Source organism: Leucoraja erinacea, chromosome 18 (genome assembly GCF_028641065.1).
Source record: "Leucoraja erinacea ecotype New England chromosome 18, Leri_hhj_1, whole genome shotgun sequence".
NCBI classification, from domain to species: Eukaryota; Metazoa; Chordata; class Chondrichthyes; order Rajiformes; family Rajidae; genus Leucoraja; species Leucoraja erinaceus.
In genome coordinates, this window is record NC_073394.1 from 34,225,864 (window position 1) to 34,244,262 (window position 18,399).

The 18,399-nt window shown below is 44.5% G+C and overlaps 1 protein-coding gene across 2 annotated transcripts in view; it reads left to right on the forward strand.

The window, feature by feature from the left end:
* Positions 1-9,338, forward strand: part of LOC129705895 (astacin-like metalloendopeptidase) — a 165,422-nt gene extending 156,084 nt beyond the window's left edge. For both annotated transcript variants that reach the window (XM_055649791.1, XM_055649792.1), the window contains one exon: positions 8,472-9,338. In XM_055649791.1, coding sequence (XP_055505766.1) covers positions 8,472-8,596 — 125 coding nt within the window. In that variant the 3' untranslated portion in view covers positions 8,597-9,338. The remainder of the gene's footprint in view (positions 1-8,471) is intronic.
* Positions 9,339-18,399: the final 9,061 nt, after the last annotated feature.

Genomic DNA, 18,399 nt, shown 5'->3' on the forward strand with positions numbered 1-18,399 from the left:
TCAATAGGATGTGCATACTTTGTTGTTCAGCTCTTTCAGCAATGGTTCTGTGATGCCCACATGTCGTACCTGCCAATTTCTAACTGTGCTATGAGCTTGTGTTTTGTATACTGCATACATTTAAATATAACACCTTCAGTTCTGTATTCCCCTCCCTCTTCTCAAATTGCTCCCCATATTGCTTGACATTATGATACTTTACAAGTGTCTTATTCCTGGAGATCAGCTCCACCTCATCTTCTCTGTAGGCAAGGATGGCTTTCTGGTTGCAATGGAACAAAGGAGCATCTTTAAAGTTGAGTTTGCTGATTTTTATATTAGGGCAGATATAAGTCGTAATTTAAACTTTATTATGCCTGAAGGGGCTGTCCCACTGCGGCGACCTAATCCTTGAGTTCAGACAAGTTTGCCCTCGACTCATACTCGCAGCATGGTCGACACAAGGTCCTCGGAGGTCTTTGTAACTTTCCTTCATGCTCGAGAGTAGTCCCCGCGTACTCGAGGCCTCAGCTAGTTCGCGGCGTATTTTTCAACATGTTGACAAAATGCCCGCGAGTAAAAAAAGGTCGCCATGGAAAAAATAGATACTTTTTTTACTCGTAGGTTAAGTCGAAGTAGGTCGTAGCAGGTCGGCATGTTATTCGTAGGTAATCGAGGGTAGTCGAAGGTAATCAAAGGTAGTCAAAGGTAGTCGTAGATAGTCTTCAACATAGTCGAAGGGAGGTCGAAGGAGATCAAAGGAGGTCGTCTCCACTCTCCACTTTTCGGTGTCCAATTTTCCCGAAGCTAGTCGAAGCTAGTCTTCAACATAGTCGAAGGAGGTTGAAGGAGGTCTTCTACATAGTCGAAGGAGGTCTTCAACATTACTTTTTTTCAAACTCTCCTAAACTCTTCTAAACTCGCCATTTAGGTCACCGCAGTGGGACAGCCCCTTTAGTTTTCAACAATACAAGTAAAAGTAATTAATTCACAATCTGGGGACTTTACGTGTGAACTTATTTCTTAAGGAATAGCAGCCACAAATCACCTTTTCCTGATCCCTGTGCACCATTCCTTGAGTGAAGAAATGCTTCCATAACACCATTCACAATCCTTGCATGTACCTCAAAGCATTTTGGAGCGAATGAAGTACTTTTAAAATGTAGTCACTGTTGTAGCCAATTTATGCTGCTGTCTAATAAGCCCTGTCTCACGGTGCGAGTCCACCTACGAGTGATCCTGAGTGAAAGAAAAAATCAAACTCGTGGTTTTCTACGAGATTCCAAGTTTATGTTCACGAGTTTAAACGAGTTCCCACGTGTATGTCTAAATTTGCCGTTTACTTCTAATTTCTGCGATGTACCAAGTTCCTCTCCCGAGTTACTCTTGAGCCAACAACGACTACCGACGTGTGGAAAAATCATCACATGGTAAAAATGAAGTCATGCAATTTCTTTTTCACTATAAAAATTGTATTGTATTGTATTCAAATTTATTGTCATTGTCTCAATTTGAGACAACGAAATGAATTTCCCTTACAGTCAGTATCATTAAAAAAATAAAAATAAAAAATAAAAATCATAAAAAAATTTTAAAAAATAATAAAACATTAAAAATAAAAAAAAAAAAAGCTCAAACACAGAAAGTCCACGACACAACATAACATAAATGGCACCAAGGTGAGGACGGCACCATAGTCCAGCCAGCCTCCCCTCCGTGTTCATCCATGGTCGGGGCCTTCCGAGCACCTGCAGTCGCCACCCCGAGTGGCCCGATGTTCAGGCCCTCACGCCGGGCTGGTGGAACGCCGACGCCGAACCCCGACGGTGAACGTCCTCCTCGTCAGCGGCGCGGACCTCCCGATCAGCCGCCTCCCGCTGCTGGAGTCTGCAGCTCCTGGGTCCACAGGCCGAGCCGGGCAGAGTCACAGGACCCCGCGCTGTCCGTCAGCGCCGCCCGCGTTGGGAGCTCCGCAAACCGCAGCTCCAGGATGTCGGTGCAGCAGGTCCAGCGCACCAGGCTCCAGACGGCGACCCCCGGTAAGGCATCGCCAGCCCCACGATGTTCCAGCGCTGTCCCGCCGCTGCTGGAGCTCCGGTCGATCCCGGCAGGAAAGGCCGCGCCAATCCAGGTAGGTAGGCCACCGTGCCCTCTTCCCCCACATAAAAACACCAAAAAAACACACTTTTTCATAACTAAATAAACAAAAAAACAAAAAGATGGAGGTGGAGGCTGCTGACACCAGCGCCACCGGAAGTACAAAAAAGCCTCCCATGTTTAAATTTCTTAGGGTTACGGAATCAAGGGATATGGGGAGAAAGCAGAAACAGGGTACTGATTTTGGATGATCAGCCATGATCATATTGAATGGCAATGCTGGCTCGAAGGGCCGAATGGCCTACTTCTGCACCTATTTGCTATGTGTTTATGCCTTTTAAATATTTTGACATGCATTTCAGGATTCCAGCATTTGTCTTTTCCAATATCCCTTTCCCTGTATTTCTCTTGGGCTTTTCCTCTCTTTCCCCAACTCCTATCTCCTCCATCTGCCAGTCCATCTGAGTGTAGATATGAAGTTCTTCTTGGCTGTCCATCTGTATGTGTGGACTTTCCATTAAGTCATCCATGATCATTATCTCACAATCCTTCAGGTGTTTTTGCCACTCATTTCTCATCGAGTCATGGGTTCATACAACACAGAAACAGGCTCCTCCGCCCACCATGTCCATTCCAACCATAGCCTTCCTGACCGTTATTCGAGTTCTGGCCCATATACTTTGTAAACCTGCCTCCGTCACGTTCTCAGATTACGACTACTTACTGGGTTGAGAAAAAAATCATCAGATGCCCTCTTTTCCGCTTGCTGCTCATGTTAAATCTACGCCCTTTGATGAGTTCAATTAATCTATTATTGTCTGGCCTCATTCATTTCATTATACGTTCACTTGAGCAGCTTGTGTCACTGCTCTAGGGACCCGGGATCGATTCTAACCTCCGGTACTATTTGATGGAGTTTCCCCCAAGTGCTCCCTTTCGCTCCCCGCACGCTGTTTTGTTGTATGAATGCTCCCCGCAACACCTGCTGTGTTGTATGAACCAATGACTCGATGAGAAATTAATGGCAAAAACACCTGAAGGACAATCACCTTCCCCCAATGTGTCGATGAGTGGTCGAATGGGGCTCAGGTGGGAAATTGATGTGAATGCGGGCAGAAATGAGTTTGAGGTAAATGAGTGTTTGAAGGCTGGCTCAGTGGGCCGAAGAGCCTGTTTCCGCCCTTTGGGACATTTTCACCAGGTGCGTGCACTGCCATATGCGAAGCTTCGCTATTTAACCATATAACCATATAACAATTACAGCACGGAAACAGGCCATCTCGGCCCTACAAGTCCATGCCGAACAAATTTTTTTCCCCTTAGTCCCACCTGCCTGCACTCGTACCATAACCCTCCATTCCCTTCTCATCCATATGCCTATCCAATTTATTTTTAAATGATACCAATGAACCTGCCTCCACCACTTCCACTGGGAGCTCATTCCACACCGCCACCACTCTCTGCGTAAAGAAGTTCCCCCTCATATTACCCCTAAACTTCTGTCCCTTAATTCTGAAGTCATGTCCTCTTGTTTGAATCTTCCCTATTCTCAAAGGGAAAAGCTTGTCCACATCAACTCTGTCTATCCCTCTCATCATTTTAAAGACCTCTATCAGGTCCCCCCTTAACCTTCTGCGCTCCAAAGAATAAAGACCTAACTTGTTCAACCTTTCTCTGTAACTTAGTTGTTGAAACCCAGGCAACATTCTAGTAAATCTCCTCTGTACTCTCTCTATTTTGTTGACATCCTTCCTATAATTTGGCGACCAAAATTGTACACCATATTCCAGATTTGGCCTCACCAATGCCTTGTACAATTTTAACATTACATCCCAGCTTCTATACTCAATGCTCTGATTTATAAAGGCTAGCATACCAAAAGCTTTCTTTACCACCCTATCTATATGAGATTCCACCTTCAAGGAACTATGCACGGTTATACCCAGATCCCTCTGTTCAACTGTATTCTTCAATTCCCTACCATTTACCATGTACGTCCTATTTTGATTTGTCCTGCCAAGGTGTAGCACCTCACATTTATCAGCATTAAACTCCATCTGCCATCTTTCAGCCCATTTTTCCAAATGGCCTAAATCACTCTGTAGACTTTGGAAATCCTCTTCATTATCCACAACACCCCCTATCTTGGTATCATCTGCATACTTACTAATCCAATTTACCACACCTTCATCCAGATCATTGATGTACATGACAAACAACAAAGGACCCAACACAGATCCCTGAGGCACCCCACTAGTCACCTGCCTCCAACCCGATAAACAGCCATCCACCATTACCCTCTGGCTTCTCCCATTCAGCCACTGTTGAATCCATCTTGCTATTCCTGCATTTATACCCAACAGTTGAACCTTCTTAACCAACCTTCCATGAGAAACCTTGTCAAAGGCCTTACTAAAGTCCATATAGACAACATCCACTGCTTTATTTTCTGCTTTATTTGTAAAGGTTTCTTGTCTAATGTACTTTTTTAAACTCACTGAACCCGAGTTTTGGGATTTTTCAATATATAGGCTGACGGTTAGTACATTTCTCATCCCTGTTTATTCATGGCTCGGCAGATTGTATTTCGGGGATCTCGCCTCACACCTGTATCATTGGCCACGTTATCATGTCCTGCACTGTTTTATCCGTGACTGCCGGTGGTAGCGAATGACCCCAAAGGATATTCCCCTTCGTGTTGGCAAAGTTTTGCAATTGGTATATTTTTCACATAAAGGCGATTTATTTTTAAGATTTGGTGTGGATCATTTCATTTTCAAATAATCTTATTCAAACAAGAGAGGGACACAAAACGCTGGAGTAACTCAGCGGGTCAGACGGCATATCCGGAGAAAAGGAATAGGTGACGCTTCGGGTCGAGACTCTTTTTTTCAGCGATGCTGCATGACCTGCTGAGCTACTCCAGCTTTTGGTGCCTGTCTTCGGTGTAAACCACCATCTGCAGTTCCTTCCTACACTTATTCAAACAGGAATGCATTCACTCCCCCTCCCCGCCCCACATAACACATCAAACCTCTGAAGCAGTAATGTGAAAGGCACATAAACAAGGGAAGTGACCTGCCCTTGGAAATCTGGAAATATTGGTTGTTGGTCGCTCTATTCCAAAGGCCAAGGTGAGATTCCCATAGGCGTCTCCAGCATCAGGGGATCCTGACAGGCAGACTTGGCAAACCTTTTTTTACGGACCTTTTTTTTCTCTGTCCAGCTGCCGAGTTAACTCAACGGGTCACGCAACATTTCTGGAGAAAAGGAATCGGTGACATTTGAAGGAAGGAAGTTTGGAAGGAAGGAATTGCAGATGCTAGTTTAAACCAAAGATAGACACAAAATGCTCGAGTAACTCCACGGGCCAGGCAACATCTCTTGAGAAAACGAGTAGGCGACGTTTCGGCTAAGACCCAGCCTGAAGAACGATCTCGACCCGAAACATCACCTATTTCATTTCTCCAGAGATGCTGCCTGACCAGCTGAGTTAGTCCATCATTTTATGTCTATCTTTGGTTTAAACAATTCCTTCCTTCAAACTTTTAGAGCAGTTTGTTTCAAGAAACAATCCTTCCAAAATTGCTCAAACTTGTTGCATTAGCCTCTTTAACTTGAGATGAACCACATTAAGATTGCATCTGAGAAAGGCTTAACTCGTTTTACTAAGAAAACCAGGACAACTCAATGAAGCTGCATCAACTCAACATTGTCCTGCATTGAATGTTTGGTTTGATTGAGGTGCATCACTAACTGATCCGTGCCCTTCCCTTGGAGTTAGTAATACCAAAAGCCATGCTGTGCTAAGGCAACAGGTGTCCATTTGAACTGCATTTGTTCAAGGTCTGGCATCAATCATTGAAAGGCATTACTCACTGAAAATGAATTGTTAAATCACTGTAAAATTTTCCATTAAGATCTGACTTAATCTTCAGCATTTCACCTGACACTCAGGCCAAACCCATGAGTTACTACGGTAAACTCATGGGCTACTACGGTATTACAATGAGTTTAAAAGTTTCATATTTTTCCTTCAAGAGTAAATTTGACTCGTGGAAATCTTTCAACATGTTGAAAAACGTTCACGAGTTAACAAGTTTCGTGAGTACCTGCCGTTAGCGTTACGACCACGTCCACGAGTTCCGGAGTTCCCACTATGTTAATTCTATGTGATTACCATGTGTTTGATTTGTTTTTAACTTGGGATCACTCGTGGGTGGACTTGCACCGTGAGACAGGGGTTTAACTCTGCCAAGAGATATATGTCAGAAAGGTGATATATGCCTCCCTCCAACCATGTAATACACCTTCACTGCAATGTCACTCTCGAATGTTGTATTCCAGTCTCTGTGGTGGCACCCAGTTTTTTTTAATATATATAATTTATGATGCTTTTATAAGTGATATACTAAGATTTTATATGTACTTTATATGATATTTTTAATATGCAATGCATATTTATGTAATGTTGCCCCTTGTCTGGACCTCGAGTCTGTGATAAAGTTTATTATTATTATTATTAATACTTTGCCTTTATACCAGTATTAGGTCTGGGTTAAGGCTCGGATTGAGACTAGGTCAGGCTTCTAGAAAATAAATAGCATTTGATTAATTCTCTTTTTTGAATCTTTGAGAATTGGGAAGGTGACATATTACATTAAGTGCAGGCAGTTCTACTATAATGTGTGTTTCCATAATTCAAATTGTATATACTATGAGTGACAAATTCAGGAAACCTATTTGCATTTAGTGTGTTGAATAGATTATCATGCAATTTCATCGGGAACCCGAGGACAAGTGGGAATTAGTAACTAAAAATGACTTTGGAAATTGACAAACAAAGAAAGGTTTGTTGGTTAACTAACAGTGTAGGGGAAATATATTTCCTTTTAACCTCCCTGCAGTAATCACACCATGGGCTGTTAAGAACAAGGCTGCTACTTTAACCAGAATTGGCATTGAAATTGACTAGTAATCGCTTCTATTGACATTTGTGCAATGATACTTTGTTGAACAATGTAACATGCAGCCTTTAACTTTATATGCAGTAATTAAAATAAACCTTTTGCTAATGAAATAACATCTAACTTCTTGGCTTGGATAGTGTAGATGTGGAGAAGATTTTCCACTAGTGGAAGATTTGAGGACTAGATGTCATAGCCTCAGAATTAATGGATGTTCTTCTTGAAGAAGATGAGGAGGAATTTCTTTAGTCAGAGGGTGGTGAATATGTGGAATTATTTGCCATAGAAGGCTGTGGAGGCTGCCAGTGGATATATTTAAGGCAGAGATAGATAGATTCTTGCTGTGTACAGAAGTCCGAGGTTATGGGGAGAAGGCAGGAGAATGGGGTTAGGAGGGAGAGATAGCCATGTTTGAATGGCAGAGTGGACTTGATGGACCGAATGGCCTAATTCTGCTCTTATCACATGATCTTATGATCGTATGACCTTGCCTGTCATAGATTTCCTTGTTGTTAAAGAAAAACATACCCACTTTGTTGTATTTTGATCACAAATGAAAACATCTTATGGGCAATGTGCAGGCATGTTCTAACGCCATATTTTGGACCCAGTGCATTTTATTGTTAATATAGATGTCATTCCAAGAAGAGTCAGGTTCTCAAAATAGCTCAATAAAATGGATGCAGTGAGCATGATTAACAATTCCACGACCACGAAGTGGAATCCAGCACAAGCCAACTTTGTGCTGTCATGTCTTTATCATGATTTTTGCATATATTTAGTGCTTCACTCAGTTAATTGCCTGTATGCATCGGAAGGAGACCAATAATATGTCTATCTTTCATTTTATGGCAGTAAGACAGAACCTTTTAATATCAAGATGCATAATAGCTGTGGCACATACTGAGAGTCACTGTTCAAGTAAATTCAACCAAGAATCAAAAGACAATAAAACTGCAGATGTTGGAAATCTGAAATAATAACAGAAAACTCCAGAAATAATCAGCAGGTTAAGTAGAATTTGTGGAGAGAGAGAGTTAACAATGTGAATTGGTGACTGTTGTGATGAAAACTGAAGAACGGTTGACCATAGGAGCAGTAGGGTGCCCATGATATCATATGTTACAGTGAAGATCTTAGTAGACCAATTGATAATAGATTACCTGGTTCCTCAGGGGTCTGCCAATGGGCGAGCAAGTGACTCTCCAGTCAAATGCTGACAAGGCAACAGGAAGGGATATCTACTGAAGTAATTTCCAAGAGTACAGCCCCACCAGAGAATGCCAAACCATCAAAAAGAGAAAAATAATTCTAGAAAATGTATTTTTGTTTTCGGTTTTTAGCAAAACCTTTTGTTATATCTGTGCTATAATTTGATTCTTGGAGTTTTAGAAAATTACTATGTTTTATTTTCCTTTCTTTTTGCAGATAAAAATCCTCCTACGGTTATTACTTACATGAGTGGCGGGAATTGCCAGAACAGTTTTGCAGTAGTGCCGCCCATCTTGCTAACTTCTGCAATCCTTTATTTCTGCATTTTTCCCTACTTCTAAAATTTTGACATCTGTCCATGGAAATTTAGTCCATCTGTTTTGTACAACTAAAGGTATACATATGTTCCAAAAGCATTTAAGATAAATTTGGAATTAATGTTCCGGTATGAACGAACAAGCACATCACACTTTCATTACATCAGTCTCTTCTATTTAAACAAAACAATTAACTCTTTGAATCAAACAGAGAAGCATACCTGATATTGGAACAAATCTGGCGCTTTATCTGCTTCATTAATTGTTTTATCCTAGAGCAAAATATTCCTGCTTATTATTATTTACTTTTGTTTTCTTTAATTTTAATAAGTCGAGATAGAAAACAAAAATTGTTAATGCAGCTCAAAAGATCAGCTCTCCAACATTCATGTTTACCGTACTGGCTGGCCTCCTGAGGATCCAGAACTCTGGCAGGAAGCATGCTAGGAAGGTGAAAAGTTATATCTTTCCTCACAAAAGCAGGCATTAGCCCATATACAGTACTATGGGCCGCGGAACCAGGGGCTGGGGGGCATGCAGCCCCTCCGCTTTTTTAGCAAGACACGCTTCATAACCCGAAATTATCCAGCCCGCAGGCGTATTTTTCTCTTTTTCTGAGGACCTCCGACATCCAGAATCTCAGAATAAGCGCACAGTGAGCGTGGCAAAACCACGACCAGCGAGGGCAGAAATCGACTGCCTCAACAAAACCCTTCCTCTCCTCCGCTCAAAGGCCAATTCACAGTCAAGGTATGGGGCAGTGAACGAAGCGGTGTGATTAGCCGCCGAGCTGAAGGGAGGGAGAAGGAGGGGGGGGGAGAGGGAGAGTCGGCCCAGAGAGGTAGAGATGGCGGGGGAGGGGGAGGGAGAGGGGGAGGGAGAGGGAGGAGGGAGAGGGAGAGGGAGAGGGAGAGGGAGAGAGAGAGAGAGAGAGAGAGAGAGAGAATGGGGAATATAGCACCCCACTTTTTGATTTGGGGGATGGCCTGTATTATTCCCCAGTTTTATCCCCCAACAAAAAATAATAATTGTGTCACCCTCCCACACCATCCCCCCCACTCGGTCATTCCGCTCCCTCACCGGATACCCCAGAGGCCCGTGATCAGTGATCGCTCAGCTCCCCCACTTTCATAAAGGTTCCGCAGCCCCCCGAGTACTAATAAGAGACCTCAATTCCAGACAGGCTTTCTCCCGAGGAATTATACACCAGCTAAGATGTAGCTAAGAGAAGATAGAGAGCGTCTTCCACGCATATTTAACCACCCTTCATTTTGACATGATCACTAGCATTCCCAACTACCACCACCAGCACCACCCATTTCTTCCCACAACCTCTTCCCCCAACAGCTGATACTGTTCTCCTCAATAGCAGCCTTTTGAACCTTGAACTGCAGACTGGAACATGGTCACTCTTTAGATCCTAACCTCGACTTTCTTTTGCAGCCACAGTCCTGATACCTACCTCCAATGTGACTCCAGATGCACAAATTTCACTGCAACATTAGCAACCATGATCTTTCAGTCAGCTGCTCCAATTTGAGATTTTGATTTGACTGCATTATAAAATAATCTGACAATGAATGTTGGTGTAATCAGGGATTCACTGCCCATGCTATATTCTGGTGACCAATAATGCATCTGAATTTCTAACCTATATGTTTTTAAGTTATTTTATTTGTTGACTGTTAAGGAAAGAAGAGGTTGATCAATTTTTCCAAGTGACTTTGACTCCAAACTGAACATGGTGATTAGCTCCAAGGAATTAATTGTTTAGAATCAAATCACTAATTTTAGTTTGTTAATCGAGGTAATATTATTTTTACTATTCTCACTATGCTGGTAAACTCATTGTAATATTTACATGAAATTAATTGTCATCAAATGTTATTTTAATAAAGTAAGACTTCAAGCACATTTTGCTTTGTAAATATAAAAGATAAATGAAAAAATATAATCTATCCCATTAATCTCATACAAAGTGCACACAATTAAATCTATATCTATCTATTATATATATATATAACTAAAAATCTCATCTTGCTATCTTCTGATTTGTGTGTTTTTTTACATTTGTGCAAAAACGGTACATGATAGCGCTATGATTTTTCGTCACCTTACCATTCTTCTGTGCTGCAAGTGCAACAAGTTTTGTTCCGATCGGTGGTATATTTTAAAAGTTATTCAGATTTTAAAATCTTAAAAACCACACATGCGCGGATTGGTCTCCTCTCCTGTCTTTCACCGCCAGGACAGTGACGCCCCTTCCTGCACCATTGCCTCACTGATAGGTTGCGTCCGTTGTCAGTCACCGGCACCGGCACGCCTCTGCCAGTGCGCGGCCGTAGCTGCTGCTGCTTTGTGGCCACGCCGAGGATCCCGAGGCCTGGGCACTGAGCCTAGCTCTGAGGGCGCCGACGGCTGATGCTCCTCCAGGTCCGCGCCGAGGACACGAGGCCTGGCTGCTGAGCCTGGCTCTGAGGGCGGCAACAGCAGATGCTCCTCTGGGGCACGCAAGAAGGGAGAAGAGCGGCAACCTTGAGATCCTGTGGCGGTGAGGAGGGAGGGGGGGGTGGAGGGAGAGGAGGGAGAAGCGGGAAAGTGGGGGAGGTGAGCAGAGAGACTGGGAGGGATTGAGTGGGAGGAGGGGGTATGTAGGGAGAGGGAGGGGAAAGTGGAGGAGGTGAGGAGGGAGAGTGTGGAAGGAGGGGGAGGATGGGGTAGGGAGAGGGAGGGAGTGACTGAGGGTGAGAGAAAGGAGAGTTAGGGGGGAGGGTAGGAATAGAGGGAAAGAAGAGGGAGGAGGTGAGGAGGGAGAGTGGGGGAGGAGGGGGGAAATAGAGGGAGGGGAGTGGGGGTCATGTGGGGGGTGGTAGGGAGCGGGGAATAGAGGGAGAGGGGGGGCAGTGGGGGAGGTGAGGAGGGATAGTGGGGGGGATAGGGGAGGTGAGGAGTGGATATAGAGGGATATGAGGAGGGGAGAGGAGTTATGGATGGAGAGAAGGAGGGTAGGGGAAAGGAGAGGGAGGGAGGGATTGGGGGAAGGGAGGAGGAGAGGGGAAAGAAGAGGGAGGGTGAAGAGGAAGTGGGAAAGTGTGCTGGGGATGAGGGGAAATGAGCCGTGCCTACGCAGTTGGGGGCTATGGGTGAGTGGTGGAATATTGCGTTGGGGCACCAGGCCTCCAATGTGGCAGGGACCCAACGGGTCTCACTTGGTCTAGTTACAGTTAAAACACAAAGTACTTGTGCTATAACTTCTGGAAAAGCACTCAACTAAGAAAGCTAAGCCCAAAACCAAAGTATTATCTAACTAAATACACCAACTCACAATAAATGACTCCATATGCAAAAAAAAAGCTACCTACATTTCAATTAGCTCTTTAAAACAAAAACTAATCCTGTAGATGCAAGTATATCATTGGGGTTATCAAGTGGGCACCTCCCTTCATTGGTGTTTCATTGATTTAGAGTCATAGAGTGATACAGTGTGGAAACATGCCCTTTGGCCCAATTCGCCCAACAATGTCCCAGCTATACTAGTCTTACTTGCCTGCGCTTGGTCCATATCCCTCCAAACCTGTCCGATCCATGTATCTGTCTAACTGTTTCTTAAACAATGGGATAGTCCCAGTCTCAACTACCTCCTCTGGCAGCTTGTTCCATACACCCACCACCCATTGTGTGAAAAAGTTACCACTTGGATTCCTATTAAATCTTTTCTCTTTCACCTTGAACCTATGTCCTCTGGTCCTTGATTCGCCTACTCTGGGCTAAAGACTCTGTGCATCTACCCGATCTATTCCTCTCATGATTTTGTATACCTTTATAAGATCCCCCCTCATCCTCCTGCACTCCATACTCAACCTCTCCCTATAGCTCACTCCCTCTATTCCTGGCAACATCCTCATAAATCTTTTCTGAACTATTTCAAGCTTGACAATGTCTTTCCTATAACATGGTGCCCAGAACTGAACACAATATTCTAAATGCAGCCTCACCAACATCTTATACAACTGCAACATGACCTCCCAACTTCTATACTCAATACTCTGACTGATGAAGGCCAAAGTACCAAAAGCCTTTTTGACCTCCTTATCTACCTGCGACTCAACCTTCAAGGAACCATGCACCTGTACTCCTAGATCCCTCTGCTCTACAACACTCCCCAGAGGCCTACCATTCATTGTGCAGGTCCTGCCCTTGTTCGACATCCCAAAATGCAACACCTCACACTTCTCTGTATTAAATTCCATAAACCATTCCTCCGCTCAGCTGGCCAATCGATCCAGATCCTGCTGTAATCTACACAACCATCTCCACTATCTGCAAGATTATCAACTTTTGTATCATTTAGGCCCACAACACCTCAGGAAAGCTCAACAGTTGGTTCTGACAAACCAGAACCAGAACCAGAACCAGAACCACAAACCACCCAACTCAATACCTGCTCCCACCACCTATGTATCACCTAAATAAAGGAAGCTGGTCAATTAGCTCACACTAACAAATGCTAAACATCTGCATCCTATCTTCCACTAATCCTAACCCATCATTTAGCTTGTAACACCACAAATATCCGCCTTGCATAAGATCGGGATACACTTGCACAGACTACCATTATAAAGAAATACATGTCATATGTTTCCTTTCTGCCCCCAACTTACACTATTTCTTCTCCACCAAATCCATATACTGCTTTGCTCTGCTGCCTCTGACATTTGCTTTACAGCCTGACACAAACTCTGTCTGCAAATTCTTTGCTCTCCAAATAGCGACATGATCGATCTCACTATGAAACCTTTACTCACTATACAACCCACCTCAACCAGATGTACTCTTGCCCTCCATCCTCTTCTGCTGCCAACTCTACATATCTAAGCCTTTTCCTTTCATTAGCCTCTATGTTCCCACAAAGCACCATTAGTTCTATAAAATGCACTATCTGCTGACTAACTGACCATAACACTATATCAGGCGTCAAACTAGTAGTAATTATTTCCTGCGGAACAACAACTTTCATCCTAAATCTACCCGCATCACCCAATCATTGAGTCCCTGTAACTGGCCTGACTCATACCTATCTGCAAACTTCCCTCCTCTACCTTTCCCTCACGAACAAAATTAATTCCTACACTCACAGTCCTGATGCTTACTGAATCCACCTGTACTCTCCTCCTCTCAATTGCCACAAGGGAACGTTGAGGCATCTGAACACAAGGGAATATAATTCTTTAAATCACATGCATGTTACTTCCTAAAGAAGTTAATCCAACTGCAGGCATAAAACTCAGGTGCTGAATTGTTTGTGCAATACATGGTTAGTCAGGTTTCACAACACATCCTACATGTAATTTTGAAGTACAAAGCCAACCGGATGCAGTATATAATAGTAAGATTAAACGAGAACTTACCAGTTTGAAGTTTGATCTGTATTTTATGAGGAGTTACGATGAGGGATTTCGTGAAGAACCCGCTTACAACGCATGCGTGTCATTCTTCAAAGCAGCGGTGTGAGGTCACAGGAACCTATAATGATCTAACATAGTAAGATTATCAAAGATATACCAGTTTGTGATATGATCATTAGAGGGTGGGAGCGGAGGGCACGAAATCCCTCATCGTAACTCCTCATAAAATACAGATCAAACTTCAAACTGGTAAGTTCTCGTTTAATCTTACTATTTTACTTCGGAGTCACGTGAGTGACTTCGTGAAGATTTCAAAGCTCTGTGACCTCATGCCGTGGAACGAGTCCATGCTTCACAACTGCCTTGGCTATTGGGAGAGAGCATAATTAGTAAGTTTAAAAACACACTTATACAAAAAGTTGTGTGGTATAACGAAAAAATATATACATTTTTTACATGGAGAATCATAGCCCTGTAACCTTTCGGGCAAATTATATTGAACGTAAAATGTTTTCTGAATACAATGATGGCTCCAAAAAATAACTGGTTTATTATAAAACCTGTGGAAAACCCTTTATGGATGACCATCCTGCGATTCTGAGGATTTGGTCTGTGGGTACCTGTACAATTTTTGCTGCGGATGTTGCTGCAGCCCTAGTGGAATGAGAGTTAAAAAACATTAGCGTCTATTCCTGCCATCTTTAGGACATATTTTAGCCACCTTGATATAGTTTGAGTCGTGAACCTTTCATGCGGTTTCTTGAAAGAGATAAACAACGCCATTCCCCGACCTCGAATGCTCTTAGTATATTCTATGTATTGTTAGATGTGTCTTGCTATACACCGTCGTTTGTCATATGGGTATACCATAAATTCAAACACTTGACCCGATGAACCTGGTCTGTTTTCTTTTATTAAACCCTGTATGACAAACACCAGTTTCTCGGGTGAGATGATCAGGGAGTCCAGGCTCAGCTTGCTTAATGGCTGGACTTGTTGTGCGGAAAATAACACCATGAGCATAACCATCTTCCTGGTCCGTTGCTGAAGTGACAATGCTGTTATGAGCTACAAGCTCCTCAGCGTGTTGAGAAACGACACCCACGTCCCAGATTTCGGAGTACCTGGTTTTCTTACCAGGGGTGCGTTCCCACCGCGTGCCGCTCCGTTCCTTGTGATAGGTAATTGGAGAGTGCACTTGTGGCACTATTGATGGCACTGTAGCTCCATTGATTATCATAATGGAGGCTTGTTAAAATTCCAATACGGCCAGAATGTTCATAATTTTTGGCTATGTTCATTAGGGAACATGGTTCTAACACCATCCCCTGTATGACCGAATACCATGATTTAGTAGGTCAGTCGGGTACTCTGAGAGTTCCAGATGCCGAGTGTAGTTGAATTTTCCCTAGTACCCCATTGATGGGGCCGAACGGGGGAAATACATCACCCTATGGCTTTGTTTACATAACAATGCCAAGCTGGTTTTAGAATTTTAGAAAATAATATTGGGGCTGATGATTGCCCCTATTGTAAGCTCTATATTACCAAAGTTCCTCTTTTGAGTCAATGCCTGCCATATAGAAAAACCCCAGCTGACACCAAGTCTTTATCAGTAATAAGAGTATCCATCTTAAAATGAATATCTTGAACGAATGTGTTTAGGGTTGAAAATCAAAGATAATCCTGCAACCCCACTCCATTTTATTTTTAATAAATATGTTTGATACAAATTCTAATGTTCCATGGAAAGTATGCTCAATCACACCTTTTGTGTACAATTTTATAGCACCATGTGGGTTTTTAGATTGTTTGGTTTATGTAAGTACAAAATGCCCTTCTGGTGTATGTTGTACTGTGGTTATTGGGATGAGTAAATCCTATCAGATAACCCTAAATACTGCTGAGATTATATGAATCTGTAGTGATTATATACCATACCTGACTGTAGTGTTGCAAACCTCCCCTCCCCCACCATCGTAGGTCCCTTTTTAACAGAAAAACCACCCCCACCTATCTCCATGGTTACTGGTGGTAGTGTTATTTCCTTGGTCCTGGTTTGATATCTCTTGTTCGGGGTTGTGTGGGAGGTTGAGGCTTCCGCATCTTCCCGGGTGGCCGCCCTGGCCATACCCTAAAAAAGGATCCTGTGGGTTATATGGATTTCTGGCACTGCCACTGGTATGCGCCACATTTTTTATGGCCTTGCCTGTGGCTGGTATCATGCTCCAAAATAGGCCCTTGTGCTGGCCTTGATGAGCCCCAGTGTCTTGGCTTCGTCCACACATGGCTCTTTGTTTGCAAATGGTAGCATTTTTGGGGTCCCAGTGCTGGCTGAATGGCAGCCTTCCACATGTAGTTCCGGTCATATTGCATCTTACTAAACAGAGCTAGTGCGTCTTGATGGTCTTTGGTTACCTACGTTTTAGTCCAGGGTGCGGGTGTATGCTATGATGCCTTCCGTCAATTCCTTTAAGGTTCTCTGGATCTTGAGGTCCTGGTTCCTGATGTTCGTCCCCATATGCTGCCAAATGCATTGGTTTACACTGGGCACCTGTAATGCCTCACCGTTGCCAGGTGGCAGATGTCTGGCCAGTCTCTGTAAATATTTCTTGTTGGCGTTTGTGGCCAGACATATAGTAATACTATTGCCATCCTGGATCCAAGTCTACCCATGTTTGACTTGGTTAAAGTAATCAGCCACCATGTCCAGCAGAGTCCCTGCCGTGTTAGGATCATGGGATGCTGTATTACCAGGCTCTGGCCCATCAGAGTCCTGCCTACTCTTTTTTATAGAGTTAGAGATCTCTAGGGTCCCGCACGGGGTACCCATGTGGGGCTTAACTGCTGCCCACTTGTCTTTTGTTCTGCGGACCCCTCTTGCAGGTCAGCCCAGAACTGACCCACAGTGCTCCCCTCTGATGGGGTAGAAGCATTGTGCAGCCCTCAAAGAGGTACTGCTGTGGGTTTATCACGTTGGAGCAAGGCTCCATACACCGCTTCTTCCCGCTCCAGCGCTCTCGGGCGCTGGTTGCCGGCGGTTATGCAAAGTCGGACCCTTCTGAGTCCACGACCTTGTTTGTTTTGAGTCTAGCCTTACCGCTCGGCCGCATGGATCTGGCCCGAGCGGGGCCGACATCGGGCACAGCTGATCCCACTATGGTTGATCCAAGTGCCACTGGCTGCTGCTGGCTGCCCGCTGTTCCACAGTCCTCCTTCTTCAGCTTTGTCCTTCCTTCCGTGGAGTGGATATGGCCGGTGTGGAGGACATCTGGAGCTGATTCCATCTATTCCATTTCTTTAACCCGGCTCCAACGCTCTCAGCGCTCCTGGCTGCTCCTTTATCTCAGACCCCTGGGACCGACCACCGTACTGACGGTACTGGTCCCTTGCGGTCGTTGCAGCCGGTCAACCCCACTCTAATGCCCTCAGTACTGGGCACTCCTACTTATATGGTACTTAGATAAGGGACATCTAAAATATTAAAGTTGATAATAACAGCCAATATAGTTGATCTTAGTCAAAAAGGCCCAAGAAGCGATACCTGTAACTAAAAAAAACCCGCTGGGACCGACCCCGTTACTCACATTACTGGTCCCTCACGGTGGATTGCAGCCAGTCAACTGCACTGCAATGTCCTTGGCCTCGGCGCTCCTTCAAGCCAGAATCGCTTCCAAAGCGAGATTGGCATACTGCCCCAGAAATGAATTTGCCCCCTGTTGCGGGAGCAAAGTCGGGCACAGTTGTTTTCCCCTCCGGGAATCGAAGTGCCTTTGCTGCTCCTGCCATTGTCGGCTGCCGCTGCTGCACCTGCCGCTGCTCCTGCCCCAGCTGGCTGCCGTTGCTGTTCTCCTGCCGGCTGCCTGCACTCCGCGGTCTTTCTGCAGCTGACATGGACCCCGTCCATGTCTACACCTAAAGGGTAAGTGGAAGGAAAACGCAGAGTCTCTTACCTGCTGTTTCCCGACTTCTTAATTTCACCCCTGGTGAACGTCGTTCCCTCCGTGTCGGGTTCGAGCCGCTCGGACCCACCCTGTTTACGGGCTGGTCCTTCTCCGCTAATTTTAAAAAGTGCCAGAGCCCTAATACAACCCACTGTTTTGTGGGTTGTTGGCTCTGTTTTTCCCTCCACCCCGTATGGGGTGAAGTCGGCACTCGCTCCCGTTATGGGAGACAGTGGTGCCGACTTCCGTTGCTGGCTGACTGCTGCTGTAGAAACGGCAGCTCGTCAGCCTTCCTGGAAAAAATAAGAAAAGGTAAGGAATTTTCTTACCTGTTCCACAGCCCCAGGCCCATGTAGCGTCGGTCTTTGGGGCTGTGTCGGCTCCGGAGTGCTCCCTTGTCGGTATTTCCTTCCCGGAGCTGAAGTCGCACGAAACTCCCGCTAAGGGAGACTGTCGTGCCACCGGCCGTTAGCTGGCT